The 21,735-nt window shown below is 56.0% G+C and overlaps 1 protein-coding gene across 5 annotated transcripts in view; it reads right to left on the reverse strand.

The window, feature by feature from the left end:
- Positions 1-13,593: 13,593 nt before the first annotated feature.
- LRRN2 (leucine rich repeat neuronal 2) overlaps positions 13,594-21,735 on the reverse strand; it is a 60,177-nt gene continuing 52,035 nt past the window's right edge. For 4 of the 5 annotated variants that reach the window (XM_036344622.1, XM_036344621.1, XM_036344620.1 and 1 more), the window contains one exon: positions 13,594-16,645. In XM_036344622.1, the coding sequence (XP_036200515.1) occupies positions 14,263-16,425 (2,163 nt within the window). In that variant the 5' untranslated portion in view covers positions 16,426-16,645 and the 3' untranslated portion in view covers positions 13,594-14,262. Of the gene's footprint in view, positions 16,646-17,270; positions 17,540-21,735 lie in introns of those variants that run through there. The other variant, XM_036344623.1, reaches the window with a different exon arrangement.

Here is a 21,735-nt window from a genome sequence, read left to right on the forward strand (position 1 = left end):
GAACCACAAAGGAAAATATTTCAGTTAAAGATCATTTGACAACCAAAAAAAAAAAAAGCTCAAAGATCTGGCTAATTTTTTAACTTGGCATTTGTGGTTGCGCATTAGAGCACTTTTGATTGGGGGTGGGGGAGAAGGTGGGAGTCGGCAGCACCTCCACTCCTCCTGTGTTTCAGCAGCCTCCTGATTCGGACCTTCATGCATTCACTCACATATTCATTCACTCATCAGAAACCTTGTAAAGAACACTTCCACTGAGCCTGGCTGTGCGCTGGGTGCTGGGGATGCAAATGAAGAAGACTCTGCTCACAGGACCCAGTGACTTAGAAACACAGGCGAGCCACCAGGGAACACACCAGCATGAGAGTCCTGTGATGACTTCATGGTAATACTGAGAAGAGGCCCTGACTCAGAACCCGGGAAACCATGGAAGGCTTTCTGGAGGAAGCGATATCTGGGGTGAGACCCAAGGTTGACTAGAACTAGTTAGTTGATGGGAGGACAGTGGGTGTTGTGGGGGGAGAATGTTCCAAGCTAAGAAAACCGGGTACAAAGGCCCAGCAGATACACAGAGTGTGTATGTTCTAGCAATTGAAGCACTTTGTGTGGCTGGATCTCAGAGTAGGAGGACAGAGTCTGAGGGCCGTGGGGAGCCAGGACCCGTTTCCAGGGGGGAAGTGGTGGACCAAATTTGAATTTTAGAATGAGCCCTCTGGCAGCTGAGCCCCTAGCACAAAAGAAGGGAGATGGGAGGCCAGGCTGGAGGCTGCCCTGGAGAGTTGAGGTGGCCTGGACTTATATGCCTGCCCTCTCCAGCTTCCCTTGGCCCCAACCCCAGGCGCTGTTATGACCACATGCTCCACACAGGGATCAGGAGGGAGTGTGCTCCTTGCCCCGAATCTGTCTCACCGCTGGGAGCCCTGCAGTGGGAGGAGCTCTTACTTGAGCACCATGCTCTTGGGTGTTTGCTTTGCTCATTGCCTTGGAAGTCCGTGTGGATGTGTATTCCTCCCAGGCTGCTGGAGGGCAGGACTCCTCAGGGACAGGGCGATGGCCAGGAGATTCCACCAGAAATGGTCCCAGGGGCTCTGAGGGAAAGGCAGGAAAAGGCAGAACTGCGGTCATTCTAAGTTGGAGAGAGGTCCTGGGTTCCCATTTCAAGTCGAGAGGTGCTGGGAGCCCCTGTTCTTAATGACTCCTTAAAAGCAAGGCAGGGAGGAGAAATTGGAACCCCTGTGCACTGCTGGTGGGAATGCAAAATGCCACGGCCGCTGTGGAAAACAGCATGGCGATTGCTCAAAAAAATTAAACATGGAATTACCACATGGTCCCGTAATTCCACTTGTGGGTATATATTCAAAAGAATTGAAAGCAGGGTCTCAAAGAGATATTTACACACCTGTGTTCCTGACAGCATTATTCACAACAGCCAAGAGATGGAAGCCACCCAAGTGTCCATCAGTGGATGAATGGGGAAAAAATGTGGTATATACATACAATGGACTATTATTCAGCCTTAAAAAGGAAATAAATCCCAACACATACTACAACATGGATGAATCTTAAGGACATTATGCTAAGTGTGACAAGCCAGACAACTGCTGAAAGACCCCCCTTTTTTTGAAGTATCCAGTGGTCAAGTTTGTAGAAACAGAAAATAGAATGGTGGTGGCCAGGAATGAGGGAGGAAGGGATGAGGAGTTGTTGTTTAATGGGTACAGGGTTTCAGTTTTGCAAGATGAAAGAGTTCTGGGGGCTGATTGCACAAGGTGACTATACTTAACACAACTGAGCTGTACATTTAGAAATGGGTAAGATGGATATTTTTATGTGTTTTTAACTACAATTAAAAAATGTAAAAATCAGATGATTTAAATTAAAAATAAAAACCAGCAAAGCAAGGTCAAGTGGTGGGGGTGGTGGTGGTGGGGGGTGTTATTAGCAGCTTTTCATTTCTGAGGAGGCAATGGGAGGTCAACCAGATCCTGATCCCCTCCCCTGAGCTGCCCCCGTAAGGACATCCCTGGGCCCTCACTGGGGACTGGTGAGGACCGAGAGGCAGCTGGAGGGGCAGGAGAAGGAGAAGCCTGAACACTTAGCTGGCACCCGAATGGCCAAGGATTCCAGCTGCTTTTTCCTCTAACTGCACTGTCCCCTCTGAGCACACATGTACCACGTACTTCCCCCTCGATATCAGTCTTAGCCCATTTCTTCTCTGTACACAGAGTGGGGAGGCTGGGAGGTGGGAAACAGGATGTAGACACATATCTACGGGTGTCTCTGCCATCCTGTTTCTCCTACCTGCTTCCTCTCTCCAGAGAACCGTAGCTGAGGTTCAGCTGGAGGCAGGCATGGTTGGGTTAAAGGTGGGGAGCCCCTTTCACCCAGCAGAGGAAAAGTCAGCTGGAGGGGAGGCCACCATTGATATCCCTTTTGCTTAAATGTGATGTTGCCCTTCTTCATGCCCGCTCTGTCCAAAGCAGCCAGGGCCACTGGGGGTTCGAGGTCCCAGCGGGCTGGACCCAGCTGGGCTGGCCTGAGGTCCTTCTCCACCAGCTCAGGGGTTCCTCCAGCCCTCGGCCTTCCTCTGCCATTTGGCCGGGTCCATTGCATGTCTGTGTTCCCAGGATCTTGAGCACAAGCACAAGTTGCATTGCTCAGTGTGCTGGGTAGGTTCTCCTGAGTGTTTAGGCCTCTCTTGCCTAGGACGTGGTTGGTTCCATAGATGAGACAGAAAGGAAGACGAGTGGTAGTAACGGTGTGTGTACATCTTTCTTTCTTTCTTTTTTTTAAATGCACCAGATGACGCCCAACCAACGGAGCCACACCAGCCCGGGCTGTAGATGGAACTTTACATTTAGAAGGGTGAGCTGTGCCAGAACCCCAAACTTCTTTGGAGAGAGTATTTGGAAATAGGTCTGAAAGTAGCTCCCATGACCTTTGTTTGGTTCTTGCCGCTGCACTCGGGATGCACTTGGTAGCAACTCAGACTCAGTAGAGGCTGCTTCCATCAACCTTATACTAAGTTTCTTGAGGCCACAACGGACTGAACGAGTAAACAAAAGGACTCAACTTCCTGTTTCTCAGGAAGAGCTTTTACCAAGTAGAATTGTTCATCTAGATGGGCTGCCTTGTGAGGTAAAGAGCTCACTGTCACTTAAAATAGTAAAGCTGGGCCTGGCTGAGGGGCTCCATTGGTTGAGCGTTGTCCTGTGCCCCTAAGGGTTGCCGGTTCGAGTCCCAGTCAGGACACATACCTGGGCTGCGGGTATGATGGGGCTGTTCTACAGAACTTCGATGATGGGTGTGAGGTGGGGCTAGAGGACTCTTCCAAATCAGAATGTCTATTATTCTACACCTTTTTGTGCTTATGGTACAAACTTCTGAGGACAGGACTGGATCTTACTCATCCCTCAAGCACCCCATAAATCCAAGGATAGCAGCTTGGTTGATGATTAATGAGTGAATGAGTGTCTGACTGGGTGGATGAGCCACTGAATGAATGAACTAGCTCTCATCTTCCACATGGTCCTCAGCCCCTGGCCACTCTAGAAGCCAAAGCCAAGGTTACACTTCCCTGCGGTCCTTCCCATGGGAACCAGAGTGGGAGATGGGACCCAGGAGAAAGAAAGGAGACCAAGATCTGAAATGAGGGGCAGCTGGGTAGCTCAGAAAGAGTGTTTTAGTTGTATTGAGCTTCTACTATAACGGCTCTCAACCTTGACTGTGCATTCAATCACCTGGGGAGCTTTTAAAAAAAACCGTCCTGTCTGTATCTCACCCCTAGAGACTCTGATTTAATTGGCCTGAGGTGCTGGGCATCAGTTGTTAGGCTCCCAAGTGCTTCTCATGCACAGTGCAGGCTGAGAGCCTCTGTCTCACCAAGTGCTAGCTGCTTCACCTATATTTTCTCACTTAATGCTCACAACCACTCATGAGTCAGGTCATGGTTTCTCAGAGCGTGGTCCCCAACCAGAAGCATCCCTTCGAGGACTTGTGTGAGCTGCAAATTCTCAAGCCCCACTCCAGACTCTTGGAATCGGAACCTCTGGGGTCGAGCCAGGAATCTGTGTCCCTCCCCCTGCCCAGGTGGTTCCGGTGCTTGCTCCAGTTTGAGAACCAGGGAGTTACGTACTGGCAGCCCTCATTCTCAGGCGAGGCCGACAGGTGTGTAAGGGTCCCAGCAGGGATTCGAATCCAGGTATAGGCCTCTGCCCAGACCAGTGGTTCTCAACCTTCTGGCCCTTTAAATACAGTTCTTCATGTTGTGACCCAACCATAAAATTATTTTCGTGGCTACTTCATAACTGTAATGTTGCTACTGTTATGAATCGTCATGGAAATATGGGATATGCAGGATGGTCTTAGGCGACCCCTGTGAAAGGGTCATTCGACCGCTAAAGGGGTCGCGACCCACAGGTTGAGAACCGCTGGCCCGGACGGAATGTCCTCCCTTCTAACCTGTGGCCCTCCCCCGCCCCCTTTGCTATGGGAGGTGACTGGGTCTCTTGCTAGCCCTGGGCTCATCCTTTCTCCGCCTCTCCACGTGGTGCCAGCATGTAGTTCCATCTGGAGCCAGTGCTCTTGTCCTGGGGAAACAAAGGGCGGAACACCCCAGGTTCCTCCGGAGCAGCTTTATTAGATGCTTAGAATAGCTCCTGGCAGATGGCTGTGTAGACTGGGGCCTGGAGCAGAGCTGCAAGTGACATTTACAATGTTGCGTGTTTGTGCAAGCACATGTGCTCACAGCACGTGTGTATGCGTGTGGGGGTATCCGAGAAGCTGAGGAATTGGGAAAGGGGTATAAAGGAGAACGAGAACAGGACGGGTGATTCTCACCTACCCAAGATGAAAAGGGAGAAGGGCTTGAGACTGGCTTTCCCAAGTGTGGAACGCTAATCAATGAGAGTATGCTGGGTGACCAAGGCCCATTTGCCATACCCCTGTGTGCAGGCGTGGACACAGCAGTATCACTAGGTGAAAGGCCCTTTTGCCCTACGCATGTGGGAGGGCAATGCCTCAGTAGCAGCAATATATGTTCTGTGCAAGCGCACCCTATGCAACCTGTTTATGTCAGTGTAGCATGAGAGTCACTGATTGGCACGAGACCTCCTCTATCTGCTTGTATCACTGATTGGCACGTGGCCTCCTCTGCGTGTATCACTGATTGGCACGTGGCCTCCTGTCTGCGTGTATCACTGATTGGCACGTGGCCTCCTGTCTGCGTGTATCACTGATTGGCACGTGGCCTCTTCTGTCTGCGTGTATCACTGATTGGCACGTGGCCTCCTGTCTGCGTGTATCACTGATTGGCACGTGGCCTCCTGTCTGCGTGTATCACTGATTGGCACGTGGCCTCCTGTCTGCGTGTATCACTGATTGGCACGTGGCCTCCTCTGTCTGCGTGTATCACTGATTGGCACGTGGCCTCCTCTGTCTGCGTGTATCACTGATTGGCACGTGGCCTCCTCTGTCTGCGTGTATCACTGATTGGCACGTGGCCTCCTGTCTGCGTGTATCACTGATTGGCACGTGGCCTCCTCTGTCTGCGTGTATCACTGATTGGCACGTGGCCTCTTCTGTCTGCGTGTATCACTGATTGGCACGTGGCCTCTTCTGTCTGCTTGTATCACTGATTGGCACGAGGCCTCTTCTGTTTGAGTGTGTGTCTAAGTTACCACGGACCAGTTGGTGTGCTCAGAAGGGACTGGCTGAGTGAGCTCTACTGTGGCTCTCAGGGTTGGGGGACCTACAGGGCTGGCAAGGGAGGGGTGCAGTGGAGTCAGAAAGCTTGTAGGTTTCTGGGCTGGAAGCTTGAAGCTTTGATTGAAGGTTAGGGGAGACACAGGGGCCCTTGCTTTGCAGATGAAGATGCTGGGGACTCACCCACTTTCCTTATTTTAAGGGAAATGTCTTCATACAGAAACCTGACCCCCATTTAAGTGCGGAGATGATGGCTGTTCATAATCTAATCCCCCTAACAGAGCCCCAGGTGTGGGTGGTTATTTCCCTTGGCAACTCCCAACTGCAGTCTGGAGCCGTGGCTGTGACTTTCAGACCCTCTGATGCAGCACGTTTTGATTTTCCTGGGTTTCGGACCCATTTCAGAATCTTATCAAACCCAAGACAGCCTCTCTTCAGAAAATTCCACACATGCCTGTGAGCAGGAAAACTTGTCAGCAATTCACAGCAGTCCATGGACTCCCCAAGTCCACTTTGAACCCCTGAGGAGTATGGCCAGGGACTCTCAGTCCAGCCCTGCCCTGAGCCAAGAGACAGGGGTCTAGTTGCCCTCCAGCCTCACTGTGAAACGAATGGAGATGATGATGGTGAAGCCATTAGCAGGGAGGGGCCTGAACCAGGTGATTCTACAAGGCAGGCTGCAGCCATGAGGGGTTTTACCAGGCAGTGGCCTTGTCTCCCCAGAGCTCCTTGGCCTCAGTCAGCTCCGTCCGCCCCCATGAGTCCTGGGACCTGCCAACCACACACGCAGCTCCTACAATCCTTGTTGGTGCAAGTGGTACCATCTCCTTCTCGTCCTCTGTGGTTAGTACAGAGGCTGGCACCCCCCACCCCACAGAGGAGTGCGCTGCCCTCACGCCCTTGTTTTTAGGTAGAAGGTGTCCAGTGTGGGCAGGTGACTAGAGCATGGCAATTCGGAACTAGGGGACCTGGACTCGAACTCCAGCTCTGCCCTTATTGGTTGTGTGAACCTGGGAAACGTCTGTAAAATTTCCAAGCCTCTGTCCCCTTGCCTGTAAAATGGGGATTACAACCATATCTGTGTAAGAGCAAATGAGGAAGTAGGTATCAGTGAGCTCAGCCACGTGCCATAATGTACCGCACGTTTTTCTTAAATATTTTTATTGGTTTCAGAGAGGAAGGGAGAGAGAGAGAGAAGCATCAATGGTGAGAGAGAATCACTGATTGGCTGCCTCCTGCATGCCCACCACTGGGGATTGAGCCCACAACCCAGGCATGTGCCCTTGACCAGAATTGAACCCAGGACCCTTTGGTCCACAGGCCGATGCTCTATCCACTGAGCTAAACTGGCTAGAGCCTGCATGTAGAAAGCGGCTACAGTGTTTGGACAGGTTCAAGCCTTGGACTAATGAGAGGGCACAGTCCTTTCATGGCCACGTGCAAGTCCCAGCTTGGAGGGCAGAGCCCTCCCAGCACAATTATAGCCAACAGCTGTAGTTGTAAGCTTGAACCTACGGTCCGAACACGTGGCCCCACGTGCCTGAGTGATGTGGGCTTGATAGAGTTCAGGTGCATGTAGTTGAGTAGGATCGAAACCCACGAGAATGTTGTAAACATCTTGACCACGCCCTTACTTTGCCTTGTGGAATCTGCTATAAAATAAAGGCACGGCTTGTAGCCCGTGGTGCTGTGTCTCCATCAGAGAGGGCAGCGTCCCAACTTTCTTCTCTTGTCTGTCTTTTTTCAACCCTTCACCACCCACACTCGGCTCACCGAACCTGGCCGAGCTGGTGCGGCACATATGGTGCCCCATGTTGGGCTGAGTATGCCATGGCCGTGCCGGCCCCCCACACCCGCACATTATTCTTCTCACATAGGTTGGGCCTGGGTTCCTTCTTCCCTCCTCACAGGCTGACAGCCTGGCCCCTTTTGATTCCTGAGGTGGCAGTGAGCGGATGAGGAACAGCTCCTTAGTACTCCTTCAACCTACTGCGTTCTCTTGTTGCCAAGGGAGCTGCCGTTTTCCAACAGGAGCTCTTGAGAGCTCCCAAACACCCATGCGCAAGACCATTAGGCCCCTTTGCATACAGAGGTGCTTCAGAGGGGGGGGAGGGACTGCAGTGATTGGAAATTTCTACAAACGGGGGTGGGGGGTGGGGAGAACTCCTTGTTGGGGACTATAGAAAAGAGAACCTGGAGGGCACGAAGCTTCGGGGTGTGTGGAGGAGTCCAGGGTGGGATGCCGATTCCTGACTGCAGCTGGGCAATGGAAGGTCACAAGAAGTGGCGCCAGCTTTTGGTGAAGACAAAGGAGAATGGCTCAGGAGGGCATTGGGGCATGAGAATGCATCCGGCCACGTGGCCTGAAGGGGCCCTCGGGACTGTGTTTTCTACTTGATGCTAAGAAATGGGTGCAGAGGCCAGGGGAAGCCGTGGTGGGGACCCTGGCTTGGGCACTGCCCAGCTCAGTGTCGAGCTGCTGATCAGCTCCTCACTTGCGAGCGGAAGTCTGAGCTCAGAGGCAAAGGAAGGCCGTGGGCAAAGGCTGCTCTGGACATAATTTCAACAAAGAAGAACTGATTGGGGAGGGAGAGATCAGAACCCCCAGCAGAAGCTACTATAGGATTTTAGAGTTCATAGTATCTAAGGAAAGAAAGGATGAGGGGCAAAACGAAGCACACCCAGACTTCTAAAGCGCATGTTTCAAGAATGCAGAGAAATTAATCAGAAGCTGTGATTCTCAAGACAATATAGTTCAGAGGTTTTAAAGCTGAAGTCCCGACAATAAAGCCATAAATTATCCTGAATTAAAAACGAGGGCAGCATCTAAAAATAGAAGTGGCTGCACGGGGAGCTCTCTAAAATCTCCACGTGGGTTTTAGGAGTTTTCATGTTCTTGAGGAACCATTGACACACTTTTAAAGTAGATGAATTTGAAGCTAGTGGAGCAGGGTGGCGAAGACAGAGCCCTTGAATCCTGACTCTGCCACCTACTTACTGGCTGTGTGACTTCGGACAAGCCGATTCGCCTTTCTGAGCTCTGCTATCTACATTTGTCACATGGGGATAATAGTATCTTCTTGAGAAGGCGGCTGCGGGTGAAATAAATGGCATGTGTGAAATCTGTACTAGAATGGCTAGCACACAGTAGGTGCTCAAAGTCAGCCATCATCACGATTCTATAAAAACACAAGGGGATGGCGCTGATCAAAGGGCAACTGCAGAAGGAAAGCACACGTGGGTAAGGACCGTGCCGGGGAGATTAAAGCACGTGACCTGACACGTGGGAAACCCACGAGGAGCACACAGGGTTCTTTTAGTAAAACCATCAAGAAGGAAGGTAGGCATCAGGCCTGGAACAGCCAAAGGGTTGTCAATGGTGACGGAGCAAGGGCAGGACGGGTACTCCTCCAGCCACTGCTGTCTCTCCCTTGGAGTGACATGCTTGAATGACAAACACAACGAAGGTGGAACGGGAGGACAGTGGGGCTCCTTCCTCGCTACCTGGCAGGAGTTCGGGTTCTGTGTTACGGGGCGGGGCACTGACAGACGTGCAACGGGATGGAGCTTTGATCTCTGTGAGCTGCTTTAGATGATTCAGGGGGAAGGCAGAGGGGTCAGGAGCCTGCAAAAGAGAACATGTGGCTTTGATTTTCAAAAACGGGGGAAAGGAGAGATTTAGAAAATACCGGAGGTGTCCTTGATGTCCATCCCTGGCAAAGTCCTAGAAGCAGTGCTTAAACTGAGATGATAATCACAGTGGGCTGACTCCTAACTGGCCTCTCTGCTTCCGCACTCAACACCCCACACCCCCGTACCTCCGTGCTGTTCTCAGTCTAGCAGCCAGAGGGATCCCTTTAGTCAAATCAGTTCAGGACCCTCCTGTGGGCCCCCCTCTTGCTGGAAAGGAAGGCCTGAGTCCTTCCCGTGGCCTAAAGGCTCAGAGCAATTGCCTAGCTATTCTCTGACCTGGGCCGTTACTCTTCCGCCTCCCTCCTTGCTCTTGGCCTTCACCCATACTATTCTCTTTGCCTGGATCACTCTTCCCCCAGATAACTGCTTGGCTCTCTCCCAAATGGCACCTTCTCAACAAGGCCTGTGCTGAGCACCTAGGTGAGCCTCACATCCCCTCTCATCCTCTTCCCTCCTGACATTGTTTCCCACAGCCATCACCTTCCAGCGTACTGTATATTACTGGCTGGGCCTGCTCACCAGCTTTCTCCCCTCTCTGAAATACAAAGTCGGGTTCAGAATTACATCTGCACCCCCAGTTCCCAGAACTGCGCCTACCACGTAGTCAAATTCATGAAATATCTGTGATTAGGAGGGAGCGAGGAGCAAGGGAGCAAGGAAGATGGCTTGGTACATTTAGAAAGAGTTCACTAGCCCAGACGGCATGGCTCAGTGGTTGAGTGTCAACCTATGAACCAGGAGTCATGGTTCGATTCCCGGTCAGGGCACATGCCCGGGTTGCAGGCTCGATCCCCTGTGTGGGGAGCGCAGGAGGCAGCCAATCAATGATTCTCATCATTGATGTTTCTATCTCTCTCTCCTTTTCCCTTTCTGAAATAAATAAAAATATATTTTAAAAAAAGGGAAGAGTTCACTAGACTAGGGGGACCAACCATTCCAGGTTGCCCCAAGACTGACAGCTCCTAAAACAAGGGACTTCCAGCGCTAAGACCAGGAAAGTCCCTCTGGCCATCCTACACAGAGCAGCCAACCTCATTTTCTTCTGTGACCAGGGACTAGACTCAGCTCCCAGGAACGCCACAAACTCACTGTCTCCTCATTTTGACAGCGACTCCAACGAAGCCAGCCTCATGGGAGAACGCAGAAATGCCAGTGCAAGATCGTATAGTTCAGTGGTTTGCAGTTATCTGAGCAGCCACGCCGGACATGTTGATTGCTGGCCCTGTGTCAGCTGGTGGTGAGCCACAGCACATGTCCACCCAGGTCTGCTCCACAATCTGAGCTGTGGATGAGGACAGAGAAGGCAGGACAGAATGGAGCAGTGGCATGCACTAGGGAGGGAACGCTAGCACGTCAATAGTTAGGCTGGGTTTGGAAATCATCTCGATAGATGGAAACAATAGGTCTTACATAACTTAACATTTAAACAGAAATAAATCTTGCTGTCTATTGAGGGTTAAAAAAGCAATCCTACACGTACAGAAGAGACCGGGTAAATAGCTATTTTGTTGTTTTAAACGCAGCATGTTTAGTTGCCTACACGCTCAGTCTAGTGTGAACGCTGACTTCAAATGCCACTTCGCCTGTGTTAATAGACATCAGGGCACGGTCGCCCATCCTCCCGCCTGCTCACAGGCACCTGAGCACATGCCAGCTCTGTGCCAGGGCGAGGCTGCTCACTCCCGTTTCCTCAGTTTCTAGCGATTCTAGGGAATAACAACCCACCAAGTGCCTCTTTCTCCTTCCCCCTGACGGGCTGTGTCCCTGCAGTGGCATCTCTTTCCAGGAGAAACAAGGCCGCTCGTCCCGTCCTCTCTCAGCTCACCTAACTGCTCCTGGTGGCCAATGCGCTTAGGACATGGGGATCCAGTTGAGAGACAGGTGTAATCGCCATAGCTGCCTTTCCTCCCGGGAAGAAGGGACTCATTTGCAAGGACTCAAGCAGCTGTAGACTCCAGGGCACCCGGGACGCAGCAGTACAGCCAGACACTGGGTGTGCGGAGGCTGGGCACCAGAATGGACCCCCCTCTCCCCAGGGGCTTCTCCCCACCCCCCAGGGCTTCTGGTCTGCAGCTGAGGGAAAGGAAGGTAGCAAAGAGGCCTTCCACCTTCCAACCCAGGCACGTCTGGGCTATTCTGAGCCAGCGGGAGCTGAGGCCTCGGGCCTCCCGCTGTGCACTGCTCACTGTCCGGGTCTCTTGCTCCGCTGGGCCCAGGGCTCCTAGGGGAGGTGTGGGGTGGCAGCAGGTGCTGACAGGAGGGGGCTGCAGGGCTCCACAGGCTGCCCAGGGCTTCTGGGTGCTCACGTAAGGGAGCAAGACCTCGAAGCTCTGTGCCATGTGGGCCCATCCAGAAAGGCAGCAAAGCGAGGAGAGGCGTTGATTTCCAGCTGCAGTTTTCCATGATCCGAAAGGCCCTGCCCGCCTCCTCCCCACATGCCTTCTGGATCACGGGTGGCGAACAGGCTAGCTCCCCAGGCCAGCTCCAGGCAGTTGGCGGCTCTGCCCAGAACGTAGCTGTGGTGACCCCAAAGTTCACCAGGAGAGAACACCAGAGGCCGCAGGAGCGTTGGTCATGGTGCCGGAAGGGGCCGGGAGCGTGTTTGCTGAGTCTTTGCTCGCCCGCCCCCTCCACAAAGACCACATCAGCACCCATGGGAAGGTGCACGTGTGAATGGAGCCTGCTGACCCTAGCAGCCCACCAGTGAAGTGGGAGGAGCGGAGGCCCCTTCCCCCTCTCTCCTGGGGGCCTGGAGGAGGAGTGGAACGTTCTAGCCCAGTGGTCGGCAAACTCATTAGTCAACAGAGCCAAATATCAATGGTACAATGATTGAAATTTCTTTTGAGAGCCACATTTTTTAAACTTAAACTATATAGGTAGGTACCTTGTTATTAACTTAATTAGGGTACTCCTAAGGCTTAGGAAGAGCCACACTCAAGGGGCCAAAGAGCCACATGTGGCTCGTGAGCCGCAGTTTGCCGACCACGGTTCTAGCCACTACATGCTGGATGGAGCTCTGAGGTCCTCAAAGTGTGGCCCCCAGACCAGCAGCACCACTGTCCCCTGAAAACGAGTGAGGAAGGCAGAGTCTCAGGACCCGCCCAGATCTAGGTCAGAGGCCCCTAGGGGAGTCTGGGGTGGGCCTGGCCATCCACGCTCAGCAGGCCCTGGGTGACTCCGAGGCAGGCTGAGCACAGGGGCAGCAGGCTTCTGAACAGGCGTTTGTGAGGGTCTTCAGAGAACCCTGCTCTCCGGCGCTCACCGAGGGAGGAGCATCACCCTCTGGCTGGGGTGAGGGTGCTCTGTGTGGGTCCCGTGGGGCCTGATGCCCTGCCTCCTAGTCTGGCTTCCACCAGTGACTCCATGGCAGCTCAGCTCAGCCCCTGAGGAGTCTGCTGGCGTGTCTGGAGCTCAGGGGTCCTCAGGCTCACGCGCTGCTGCTTTTCAGTTTCAGGAGCTCCGTCACTTCCTCCAGACACCTCGGAACGAGGCCGGGGTCAGCGGCCTCTTGCTCTGGAGCTGCCCACTGCCTGGCCCACGGCAGCCCCTGCCCTCGCCCCTGTGGCCTCTCCAACACACGTCCGCTTCACACTTGGGCTTCGGAAGTCAATCTGTTTTTTAAAAAATACCGTAAAAGCCAACCAGGCTCACTGCAAATTATACTGAAACGGACCGGAAAGATAAATGCACCGAGTTCATTGTCCCACGGCCCTCACCTGCCCCCATCCCCTATCACCCCACACAGGCTCCTGCCCCAGTGAGCCAGGCGCTGGCTGTCTTGATGATTTGCAGTTCTCTGCATGACTCTGCCCCTTGGGTTTGCTTAATTAGAAAGAGGCCTGGGAAGTGCTTCTTAGGCACTGGCATGTTAATTGCTTATCAGAGAATGAGGAGGGGTGACAGTGTTTGGTGATGGAAATTTCCACTCCCGCCATCTCTGGCCTTTTCTCCCGTTCTCTCCCCGACCCTCCTCCTTGCCGCCTGTGCTCCCTCCCTCTCTCGTCAGCCTCTCGGCTCTTTGTCCCTCTTCCCAGCTCCGCTGCTCAGGGTTACAGACTGGGAGAGGCCGGAATTGAAACCTGAAGGAAACCAATGCCCTGGTTCGCCATTCCCCCCCTTTGCTTTCTCCTCTTCCGTTCCCGCCCCTCCCTTGCCCGCCTCTAGGCTCACAGGGATCCCCTGAGCACAGAGCTCCGGGTTTGTACTCAGGATTCAAAGGACTATTTCCCTTTGGTCTCCTTTCCCTCCTTAGCACGTTTTTCTTATTTACTTTTATTTTTTACAAAACAGGAGAAAAGAGCGAACTGGGCTGGGGGAGGCGACACATTCCTCCGCAAAGGTACAAAACTGCCTGTAGAAAGTCAACCTCCAGCGCCAACCGGGCTGCCAGGGGGCGGCGGGGTCCTGGGCAGCCTCGTCCAAGTGTCCTTCAGAGCAGGCTGGGGTCGCTGGGACGGTGGGAGGAGAGGCCTCCTTCAGCCCTTGCCCGGGAGGGGGAGGAGCAAGCAACTGAGGCTGAACAGAGAAACGGCAGAGGAGGGGCACATCCTGAGGACCGAGGGCCTGGGGACACGGGCAGGGGACAGCCAGGCGCTGCCCAGGAGCCTCTGGGCATGTAGACAGCTGGGGAGGTGGGAGGTTTGCGCCAGAGTCCTTCTGTCCCTTGCAGAGGCTCCTCAAAGAGGCAGCAGAGGAGCCCCCCAGAAGGGAAGGGCCATGGTTGGGGGGTGGCAGGAGCAGGCCCTGGGGCCACCGACCCCGTCTGTCATGGTCCGGCCTTGAGCACGTGGGTCCATGTCACGTTCTTGGCAGGGCATCAGGCCCAGATCGCTTCCCTTTTGTTAAAAAGCGGTCCTTGTTTTCTCTCTACTGCGGAGGACAGGACGAGCTCCAGGAATTGTGAGACAATGGTGGTGACCCTGTCTCCCCCTCTAAGGACGTGGGCAGCTTCTGTCCCAGATTCCAGGGCCGGACGAGGGGTGCAGACACCACCCGGACTGAGGGGGCACCCCAGCCCCAGAAAGCCCAGGCTGGAAGGAGAGGCCGCCCACCCACCCCCTGCCTGGGCTGGCCAGGGCCGAGGTGGGTTGCTATCCCGGCTGCCAGCAAGAGGACAGCCAGGGCCAGGATGGCAATGAGCCCAGGCCGGTCCCCTAAGGCTCTGTGGCAGGGAGTGGCCTCTTTAGTCCTGGCCCATACGCAGGCCAACTGGGTGTGGGCATCAGCAAAGGCCACTTGCAGGCAGGCCCAGTACTCCGTGGCCTGAAGGAGGCGGGTGATGTTGTAGCTGTGGGTGCCCCGAGGCAGGCGGGCCAGAGCAGTGGCCCCCTGGCCCCGGAGGGAGGAGGCGCTGGACCAGGTGAGGTTGGTGGCGATGGTGTTGGGTGGGGGGACCCAAGAGAGCAGGATGCGATAGGGGTGGGTCTCCTGCACCCGGAGCTCTAGCCCCCATCCCTTGTCCCTGCCTAGCTTCAGGGGAGCCCGGCCCACCACCACACTGACGGTCTTGGTATCGGCCCCCACCAGGTTCTGGGCCACACAGGTGTACAGCCCCGCCTCTGCCACCGTCACCCTCCGCAGCTCCAGGGTCCCCTCGGGGTACACCCGGTGTCTCTTGCCTGCACGGGCCGCTGTCAGTCGAACCCCAGCCGGAGTGACCCAGTAGATCTCAGGCTCTGGCTCCGCCAGCGCCCGGCAGTGCAGCACCAGGCTCTGTCCGCCGGCCACGTGGAGGCTGGGAGGGAAGCTGCGGGGGGAGATGAGGGGCAGGCAGTGGTCCGTCATCTCGCGGAAGGGCACCTCCCGGACCGGGCGGCGCTGGAGGTCCGGCGGCTCCGCGCACAGGGTGGACTGCGGCTCGATGAAGCGGACGCGGCTGCCGGTGGCGTTGGCCCAGCGGATGACGCAGTCGCAGCGGATGGGGTTGCCGTGGAGACCCACCTCCTGCAGGTTGGGCAGCGACTCCACCGTCTGCCGGTGCAAGGCACTGAGCGCGTTGTTGTTGAGCATGAGGGTCTCCATCTGGGGCAGGTGGTGGAAGGCGCGGGGGTGGATGAAGGACAGCCGCGGGTTGTTGGTGATGTCCAGCTTGGTCAGCTCGGGGAGGTTGACCAGGGCGAACTTGTCGATGGAAACCAGCTCCTCCATGTTGTTCAGCCCCAGCTCCTTGAGGTGCAGCATGTTGGCGAAGTCCCCGGGCCCCACCCGCTGCAGCGGGTTCTTGTTCAGGTCCAGGAACTTGAGGCCGGGCACCTGCTCCAGCGCCCGCCGGGGCACCCGGACCAGCTGGTTGTCGTAGAAGGAGAGGCTCTCCAGGCTCCGCAGCCCCTCCAGGGCGTGGCTGGAGATCTCCCGCAGGCTCATGCCGGCCAGCACCAGGCTGCGCAGGTTGGCCAGGGGCCGGAAGTTCATGTCCAGGATGGCGTCCACCTTGTTGCCCCCGATCATGAGGATCTCCAGGCTGGGCAGCATCTCGAACCAGCGGCTGTCCACGGCCCGCAGCAGGTTGGAGTTGAGGTGCAGCCGCAGCAGGTTGCCGAGGCCGGCGAAGGCCCGCGGGGCGATGCGGCGCAGCTGGTTGTGGTTGAGATAGAGCTCCTGCAGGCTGGCCAGCCCCGCAAAGCTGTGGTCCTCCAGGCGGGTCAGCTGGTTCTCCTCCAGGTGCAGGCTCAGCAGCTGGGGCAGGGCCCGGAAGTCACAGTCCCGGGCGTCGGAAAAGCTGTTCTGGGACAGGTCCAGCTCCGTGAGGTTGGCCAGGTAGCCGAGCTCGCTCCGGTCCACGCGGGCGATGCCGTTGCTCTGCAGTAGCAGGGTCTGCGTGCCCGCGGGCAGCGCCGGGGGCACGGCCGTCAGGAACAGGTCATTGCAGTCCACGGTGGTGGCCTCGCGGTAGGACGAGCGGGGCGTATACCAGGGCCGGATCTGGCAGGCGCACTGAGGGGGGCAGGGCACACGCCAGGGGACCACGGGCACCGCGGCAGAGGCACCAGCCACCCAGGCTAGCAAGAGGGGGGCCACGAGGAGCCTCATGGTGGAGCAGCAGGGGAGGGGACCATCCACAGGGAAACGTCTCAAGTCCCACCCTTAGCAGTTGGCGGGCTGAGGGTCAGCAGTCTGCCAGGGCCTGGGGACCCCCACTCCGAGGGCGGTCATGGGGGACGGCGGGGCATCACTCCTCGCCCTCCTGGGTGCGGCTCCCCATCCTTGTCCGCTGGGCCTGCTCACTCATCGCCGTGCCCAGCAGGCAGCCCTGGAGAGGAGGAGGCAGCGTTAAGCAGGCGGAGAGCAGCAGGGTCCATCCCTCCTCCCGCTGCCTTGTCTGACTCAAGAGGCGCAGAGAGCTGAGCGGCTGGGTCTCCTGGGTCCTGTCCCGTATCTTAGGCTTTAGTGTCCTTTTCTAGGACCTGAGGCAGGAAGTGGGTGACGGGGAGGCTTTGGGGCAGGAGGAAGAGATTGGGCCTTAGAAGCTTCCAGGAGACTCGGGAAAGGTGTGTGTGTGTGTGTGTGTGTGTGTGTGTGTGTGTGTGTGTGTGCGTGCGCAGAGGAGAGGGGACGGCTGCGATCATTGTCATCCTCAGAGTCCTCTGAGCCCAGGGAGATGCGGAGTGGATTCTCCAAGCTTTCTCCTCTCTCTCCACCCACCTCCCTGGCTCCCTCAGTAAATGGAAAATAAAGTGAGAGTTTGCAGTCGTCCCTCTGAGTGCTCTGGGCAGAGGATGGTGCGGCTTCTGCCTTCCAGGGTGGGCTCCCAGGAAGCTGAAAGGCAGTGGCCCCTGATCCCACCCCAGACTGTCTAGGGAAGGGAGCGGTCCTGCCTGGGGTCTGCTCACTCCTCCCGGGCAGGGTGCAGCGTGGGCTTTTGCCAACGTCCTTACCTGGAGGCAGGGGTTTCCCTTCCCAACAGCCTGGCCGAGCTGCCGGATGCTGGGATTAAGAAGTCCAATCTGAGCTCCTTAGCACTGCAGGTAAGACCTTCTGTGACCCGCCCCAGCCACTTCTCCTGGCTCCTCTGGCTGCCACCCCACTTACCCTCCGGGCACAACCTACAGGCTGAAGTTACCCTGACATGTCCCCCTTCTCGCATCTCCTTTCTATTGTCTCCCAGGCAACCTCTACTTGTTCCTCAAGACTCCCCTTAAGGCCAGTCTCCTCCTCCAGACCGCCCCCTCCCCCCCCCCCCACACACACCTCCTGCCCCTGGCGGGCTGAGGGCCTGCTTTATGCTCTTACAGGACCCCATGCTGCCTCCCATCACAGCCCTGACCACAGCACGTGGAAATGTCTCCCCATCTAGGGGAGTCCACGTCATTAGTCTTGCTCGTCACTGTGCTTGTAGCACAGGTCAGGTGCCCAGTGAGTGTTTCCTGTATGTATCAACCACAGGGGCCCACAGGCCCCATCCCCACCACAAACTAGAATCCAAGCCTTTGCTGTTTCCTCCCTCCCAACCTAGGAGACCAGTCCCCGTTCTCAGCCCCCACAGCCAGGCGGCATCACCCTGAAGAAAGTCCAGCCTTGGCCTAGAATCGCGGTGGGGAGACAGAGACCTTTCTGGGTCTGGCTGACTCCTCCGGGGAGGTCTGATTTGGGGAGTCTTCCACCTGCAGGCAGTGGGGAGGTGCACATGCTCACTGAATGCTGCAGTTTGCCAGGACTCTTCAAAGACTCTGAATGTCTCTTTCTGATTTAACCTTCACAATTAGTCTACAGGGTAAGCATTAATATCTCCAGTTTGCAGACGAAGACACCGAAGTTCAGAAGAGGTTAAAGAATTTGGCTGGCAAGGGGCAGGAGCTAGGAATCTCCCCATGCCCAGAGCTTGTGCCAGTTGCACCACGCTTCTTGGTTCCCAGGTCTGGCCAGAGCCTACCCTGGGCACCCCGGGGTGCACTGGTGGCTGCAGCGGCAGGGTGGGTGCCCATTCTTGTCTCCTTCCTCACTAGGGAGCTTTAGGAAGCTGGAAGCTGTGTCTCCTACCACCTTTCAGACGGGCGCCGCTCAGCTGGCCAGAGGAGCTCTTTGCCCACTTCATCCAGCGTCCAGGACCCTGGGCTGGCAGGACAGCCATGGGAGGCCTGGCGCCCTCCCTGAGCAGGAGAGCGGCACGCCCGTCTACATCAGGCGACCTCCCTCCCCCCTCCTTTTGCAGCTACCTTGGTGCATTTTGTCATGGCTGTTTTTTCCAACCACGACTTATGTGGGCACTGACCCACAAAACTCAGGGCAAACAAACACGTGTGCACACATGCACGTGCACCTGCATACATGTGCCGGGGGAGCCTGGGGTGGGTGGGGGACGGCCACCCGAGCCATGCCTGGTGGCCGGGAACAGGGGAGGGGGTTCGGCGGCACACTCCGTGGGTGGAGAGGCAGCGGGGACAGCTGGGTTCCCGAAGGGCCTTGACATGGAACTGGGTCCAAGGCCAGAAGTCCCGCTTCCTCCCTAGACCTGGCCCGAGGAGCGGACCCCACCAGCGAGGAGATCTTGCTGTTGCGCACCCACCACCTCCTACCAGAGCCCCGTGGGAGCAGTTATGGGCTTCTTGGAGCGCCTGTTCCTTACGGATAAGTGAGGTTGTCATTAGGGCTAAGGGAACTGTGTTGCACAGGGAAAGAGTTCAATTAATGTTGGTCTCCTTCCAGCTCCGTTCACCCCCTGGGGTTGGGAGGCCCTGCAACCAGGGCTTTCAGGAGGAACAGAAGTTGGATCCCAGAGCTTGACAAGCCCCTATTAAGCTTGCCCACTGTGGGCTCAGTGTTGCCCCCAGGTGATGGGGTGGGGAGCTGTGAGCAGAAATAGACAATAGCATGCCACACCCTCTAAGACTGCCTCTCTGGCAGCACCCAAAATGCAAAGTGATCGGGAGAGCCAGAGACCATTCACAGGCGGAGAGAAGGCTGGAGTGGGTGGTGGGGAGGGGGCTTCAGCGGGGCCCAGGCATCTCAGACCCTGCCTGAGTCCAGGGCATCTCTCCTCCCCCACCTTTGTTCTAACAATTTAGTGACAGCGAAACCATTAAAAACAATTAAAACCGTCCGAGAGGGGCCTTTCCCTGCACCCCAGGCTGGGATGGGTGATTGAGGCAATGCTCTGGCTCTCGCCAGGTGGCCAGATGACTCATGTTTTCACACCTCTGATCCCAAGACTTGGCAAAGGCCCGAAAAGCCCCCCACCCCTTCCCTGATGAGCATGCAGCCCGTCCAGGGTGGAGCTCAGGGCCGCCCACTCACCTGCCATCGCCATTCAAGGCTGTCTTGCACACGGCCCACTCATGCAGGCTGATGAGCAATTTCTGCCAGGAGCGCAGAGAAAGCTAATTGTCTTGTATCCACAATCTCCCGGGTGAGCGGGAGTTCAGACTATCACGTGTACATTTCCCACCTGGGTTCCAAACTCCTGGCGCAGGGGGCATGTCTTACGTGCTTTTTGTGTCCCCATCGTGCGGGGTGTAGCACTGTGCGTGAGAGGGTACGTGTGAGTGGATACAAATAGTGAAACGTGTCACCTTCCCACAACCCTGCGTGTAAGCAGAGAAGGGATTTGGCCTCCTTTTGCAGGGAAAGCAACAGAGGCTCTGAGAGGTTGGGTGACTTGTCAGAGGTTGCACAGCTTCTACGGGCGGGGTCAGAATTCAAACCTGGGTCTTTGACTCCATAACCTGAGCCGCCAGCCCAGCCAACGCTCCCTGCCCTGCGATCAATGCCTGTCTCATAGGAGCAGGGTGCAGGGTTGGCCCAGCATGCCCGCCCAGGCGCAGTTCCCTTCAGAGATGGCCTGGGTCCGAGCTCCCTCTCCCTGGCTACCCTCAGACGCCCCTCCTAGGGTCCTGGCGAGAGTGACCTACTGGCGGGACCGCATAGGGAAGACAGTGTTCCCAGGTGAATGTGGCTGGGCCTGGAACCACAGGGCAAACAGAGCCAGCAGGCCTCACGCAGGCCCTGGCCTGCCTTCTGACTGGGGGCTGGGGGTGGTGCTCTTTGTCAGCACTGCTACCCGCACGGCCTTAACTACAGGAGACAGAAGGCCCAGGACCTACAGTCAGGGAAGCAAGGTTGCCCACTCCAGGGGCCACGTTTTCTCTTGGAAGGGCTGGCTCTGCAGGCCCCACCTCCCCCAGGCAGCTGCTCTGGATTGAGCAGAGTGAGGACCTGATTATTAAACTAAGCTCTGCAGACGGTGTTGTCAGGAGCCAGAGCTGCCCTTTCCTCCTCTCCAGCCCGCCCCGCCCCAGCACAGTGCCTGTGTTCCTGCCACATCTAAATTGCTGCTCCTACAGCCTCTCACAGCCTCCGTCCCCGAAATCTGCCCCCCCCCGCCCCCCGCGCCTCCACCTCACCCCTGGGAGCTGGGGTTCGGGGGGGGGGCAGGTGGGCAGGCGGTGATCGATTGCCCGGCCTTCGCAGCTTCAGTGCCAGGCCCCCCTGAGCTGCGCAGACAGATGGGCAGCATAATTGAGTGTAGCGTTGATAAACTCCGGCCTCCGCACCGGCAGATAAGCGCTGGGTGGAAGGGCTGCCGAGGGAGGGAAGCCAGCGCTCCATCTGCGCACCTGGCCTCTGCCCCTCCTGGGAGGTGAGCATGGCCCTCACTCCCACCGCTCACTTAATCACAGACAACTAGGACCTCAGAGCGGAAGGAGACCTCGGCGGGGGCGCAGGCGGCGTTTATCCAGTCTTCCAGAGCCTGGATTCCATGCATGACTCATGCAAAGGGGGAGAGGCGAAGGGAGGGTCCTGGGCTTTGCAATCACTTTGAACCTGGCTCTGCCCCTCGCTGTGCGACCTTGGGCAAAGTGGGTCATTCTCTGAGCCTCAAAGGCCCAGGCTGGGACGTGGCTCACAGAATAGCTGTGGGCGTAAGGCAGAGGCCACACTTCTTAGTCCCTTCATTTGCCCCTGATGTTGCCTTTTATTCCATCTTCTCTTCTTTCTTCTCATCTCTCATCGTTTGTATTCAACTTTTAAAGAATATTATTGGGGTGTAACATTTGTACAGCAGAGTGCACAAATAACACTAATTCCAAGGGCACAGCTGCATGAATGTCTACATTTGTGGATACCAGTATAACTACCACTGAACTCAAGACAGAAATATTTCAGCCTTCTAGAAGGTTCCTGGGAAGGTTCCTTTCCAGTCCCATCCCGCCCCCCATCTGGCGTTAGCCACTGTCTTGACTTCTGTCACCATCAACCAGTTTCATCTTTTTTGTTGTTGTTAATCCTCCCTCAAGGATATGTTTTTTCTATTGATTTTTAGAGAGAGTGGAACGGAGGAAGAGAGACAGAGAGAGAAACATTGATGTGGGAGAGACACATCAATTGGTTGCCTCCCTCCTGTGC

The sequence above is a fragment of the Myotis myotis genome, unplaced genomic scaffold, assembly GCF_014108235.1.
Source record: "Myotis myotis isolate mMyoMyo1 unplaced genomic scaffold, mMyoMyo1.p scaffold_m19_p_18, whole genome shotgun sequence".
NCBI classification, from domain to species: domain Eukaryota; kingdom Metazoa; phylum Chordata; class Mammalia; order Chiroptera; family Vespertilionidae; genus Myotis; species Myotis myotis.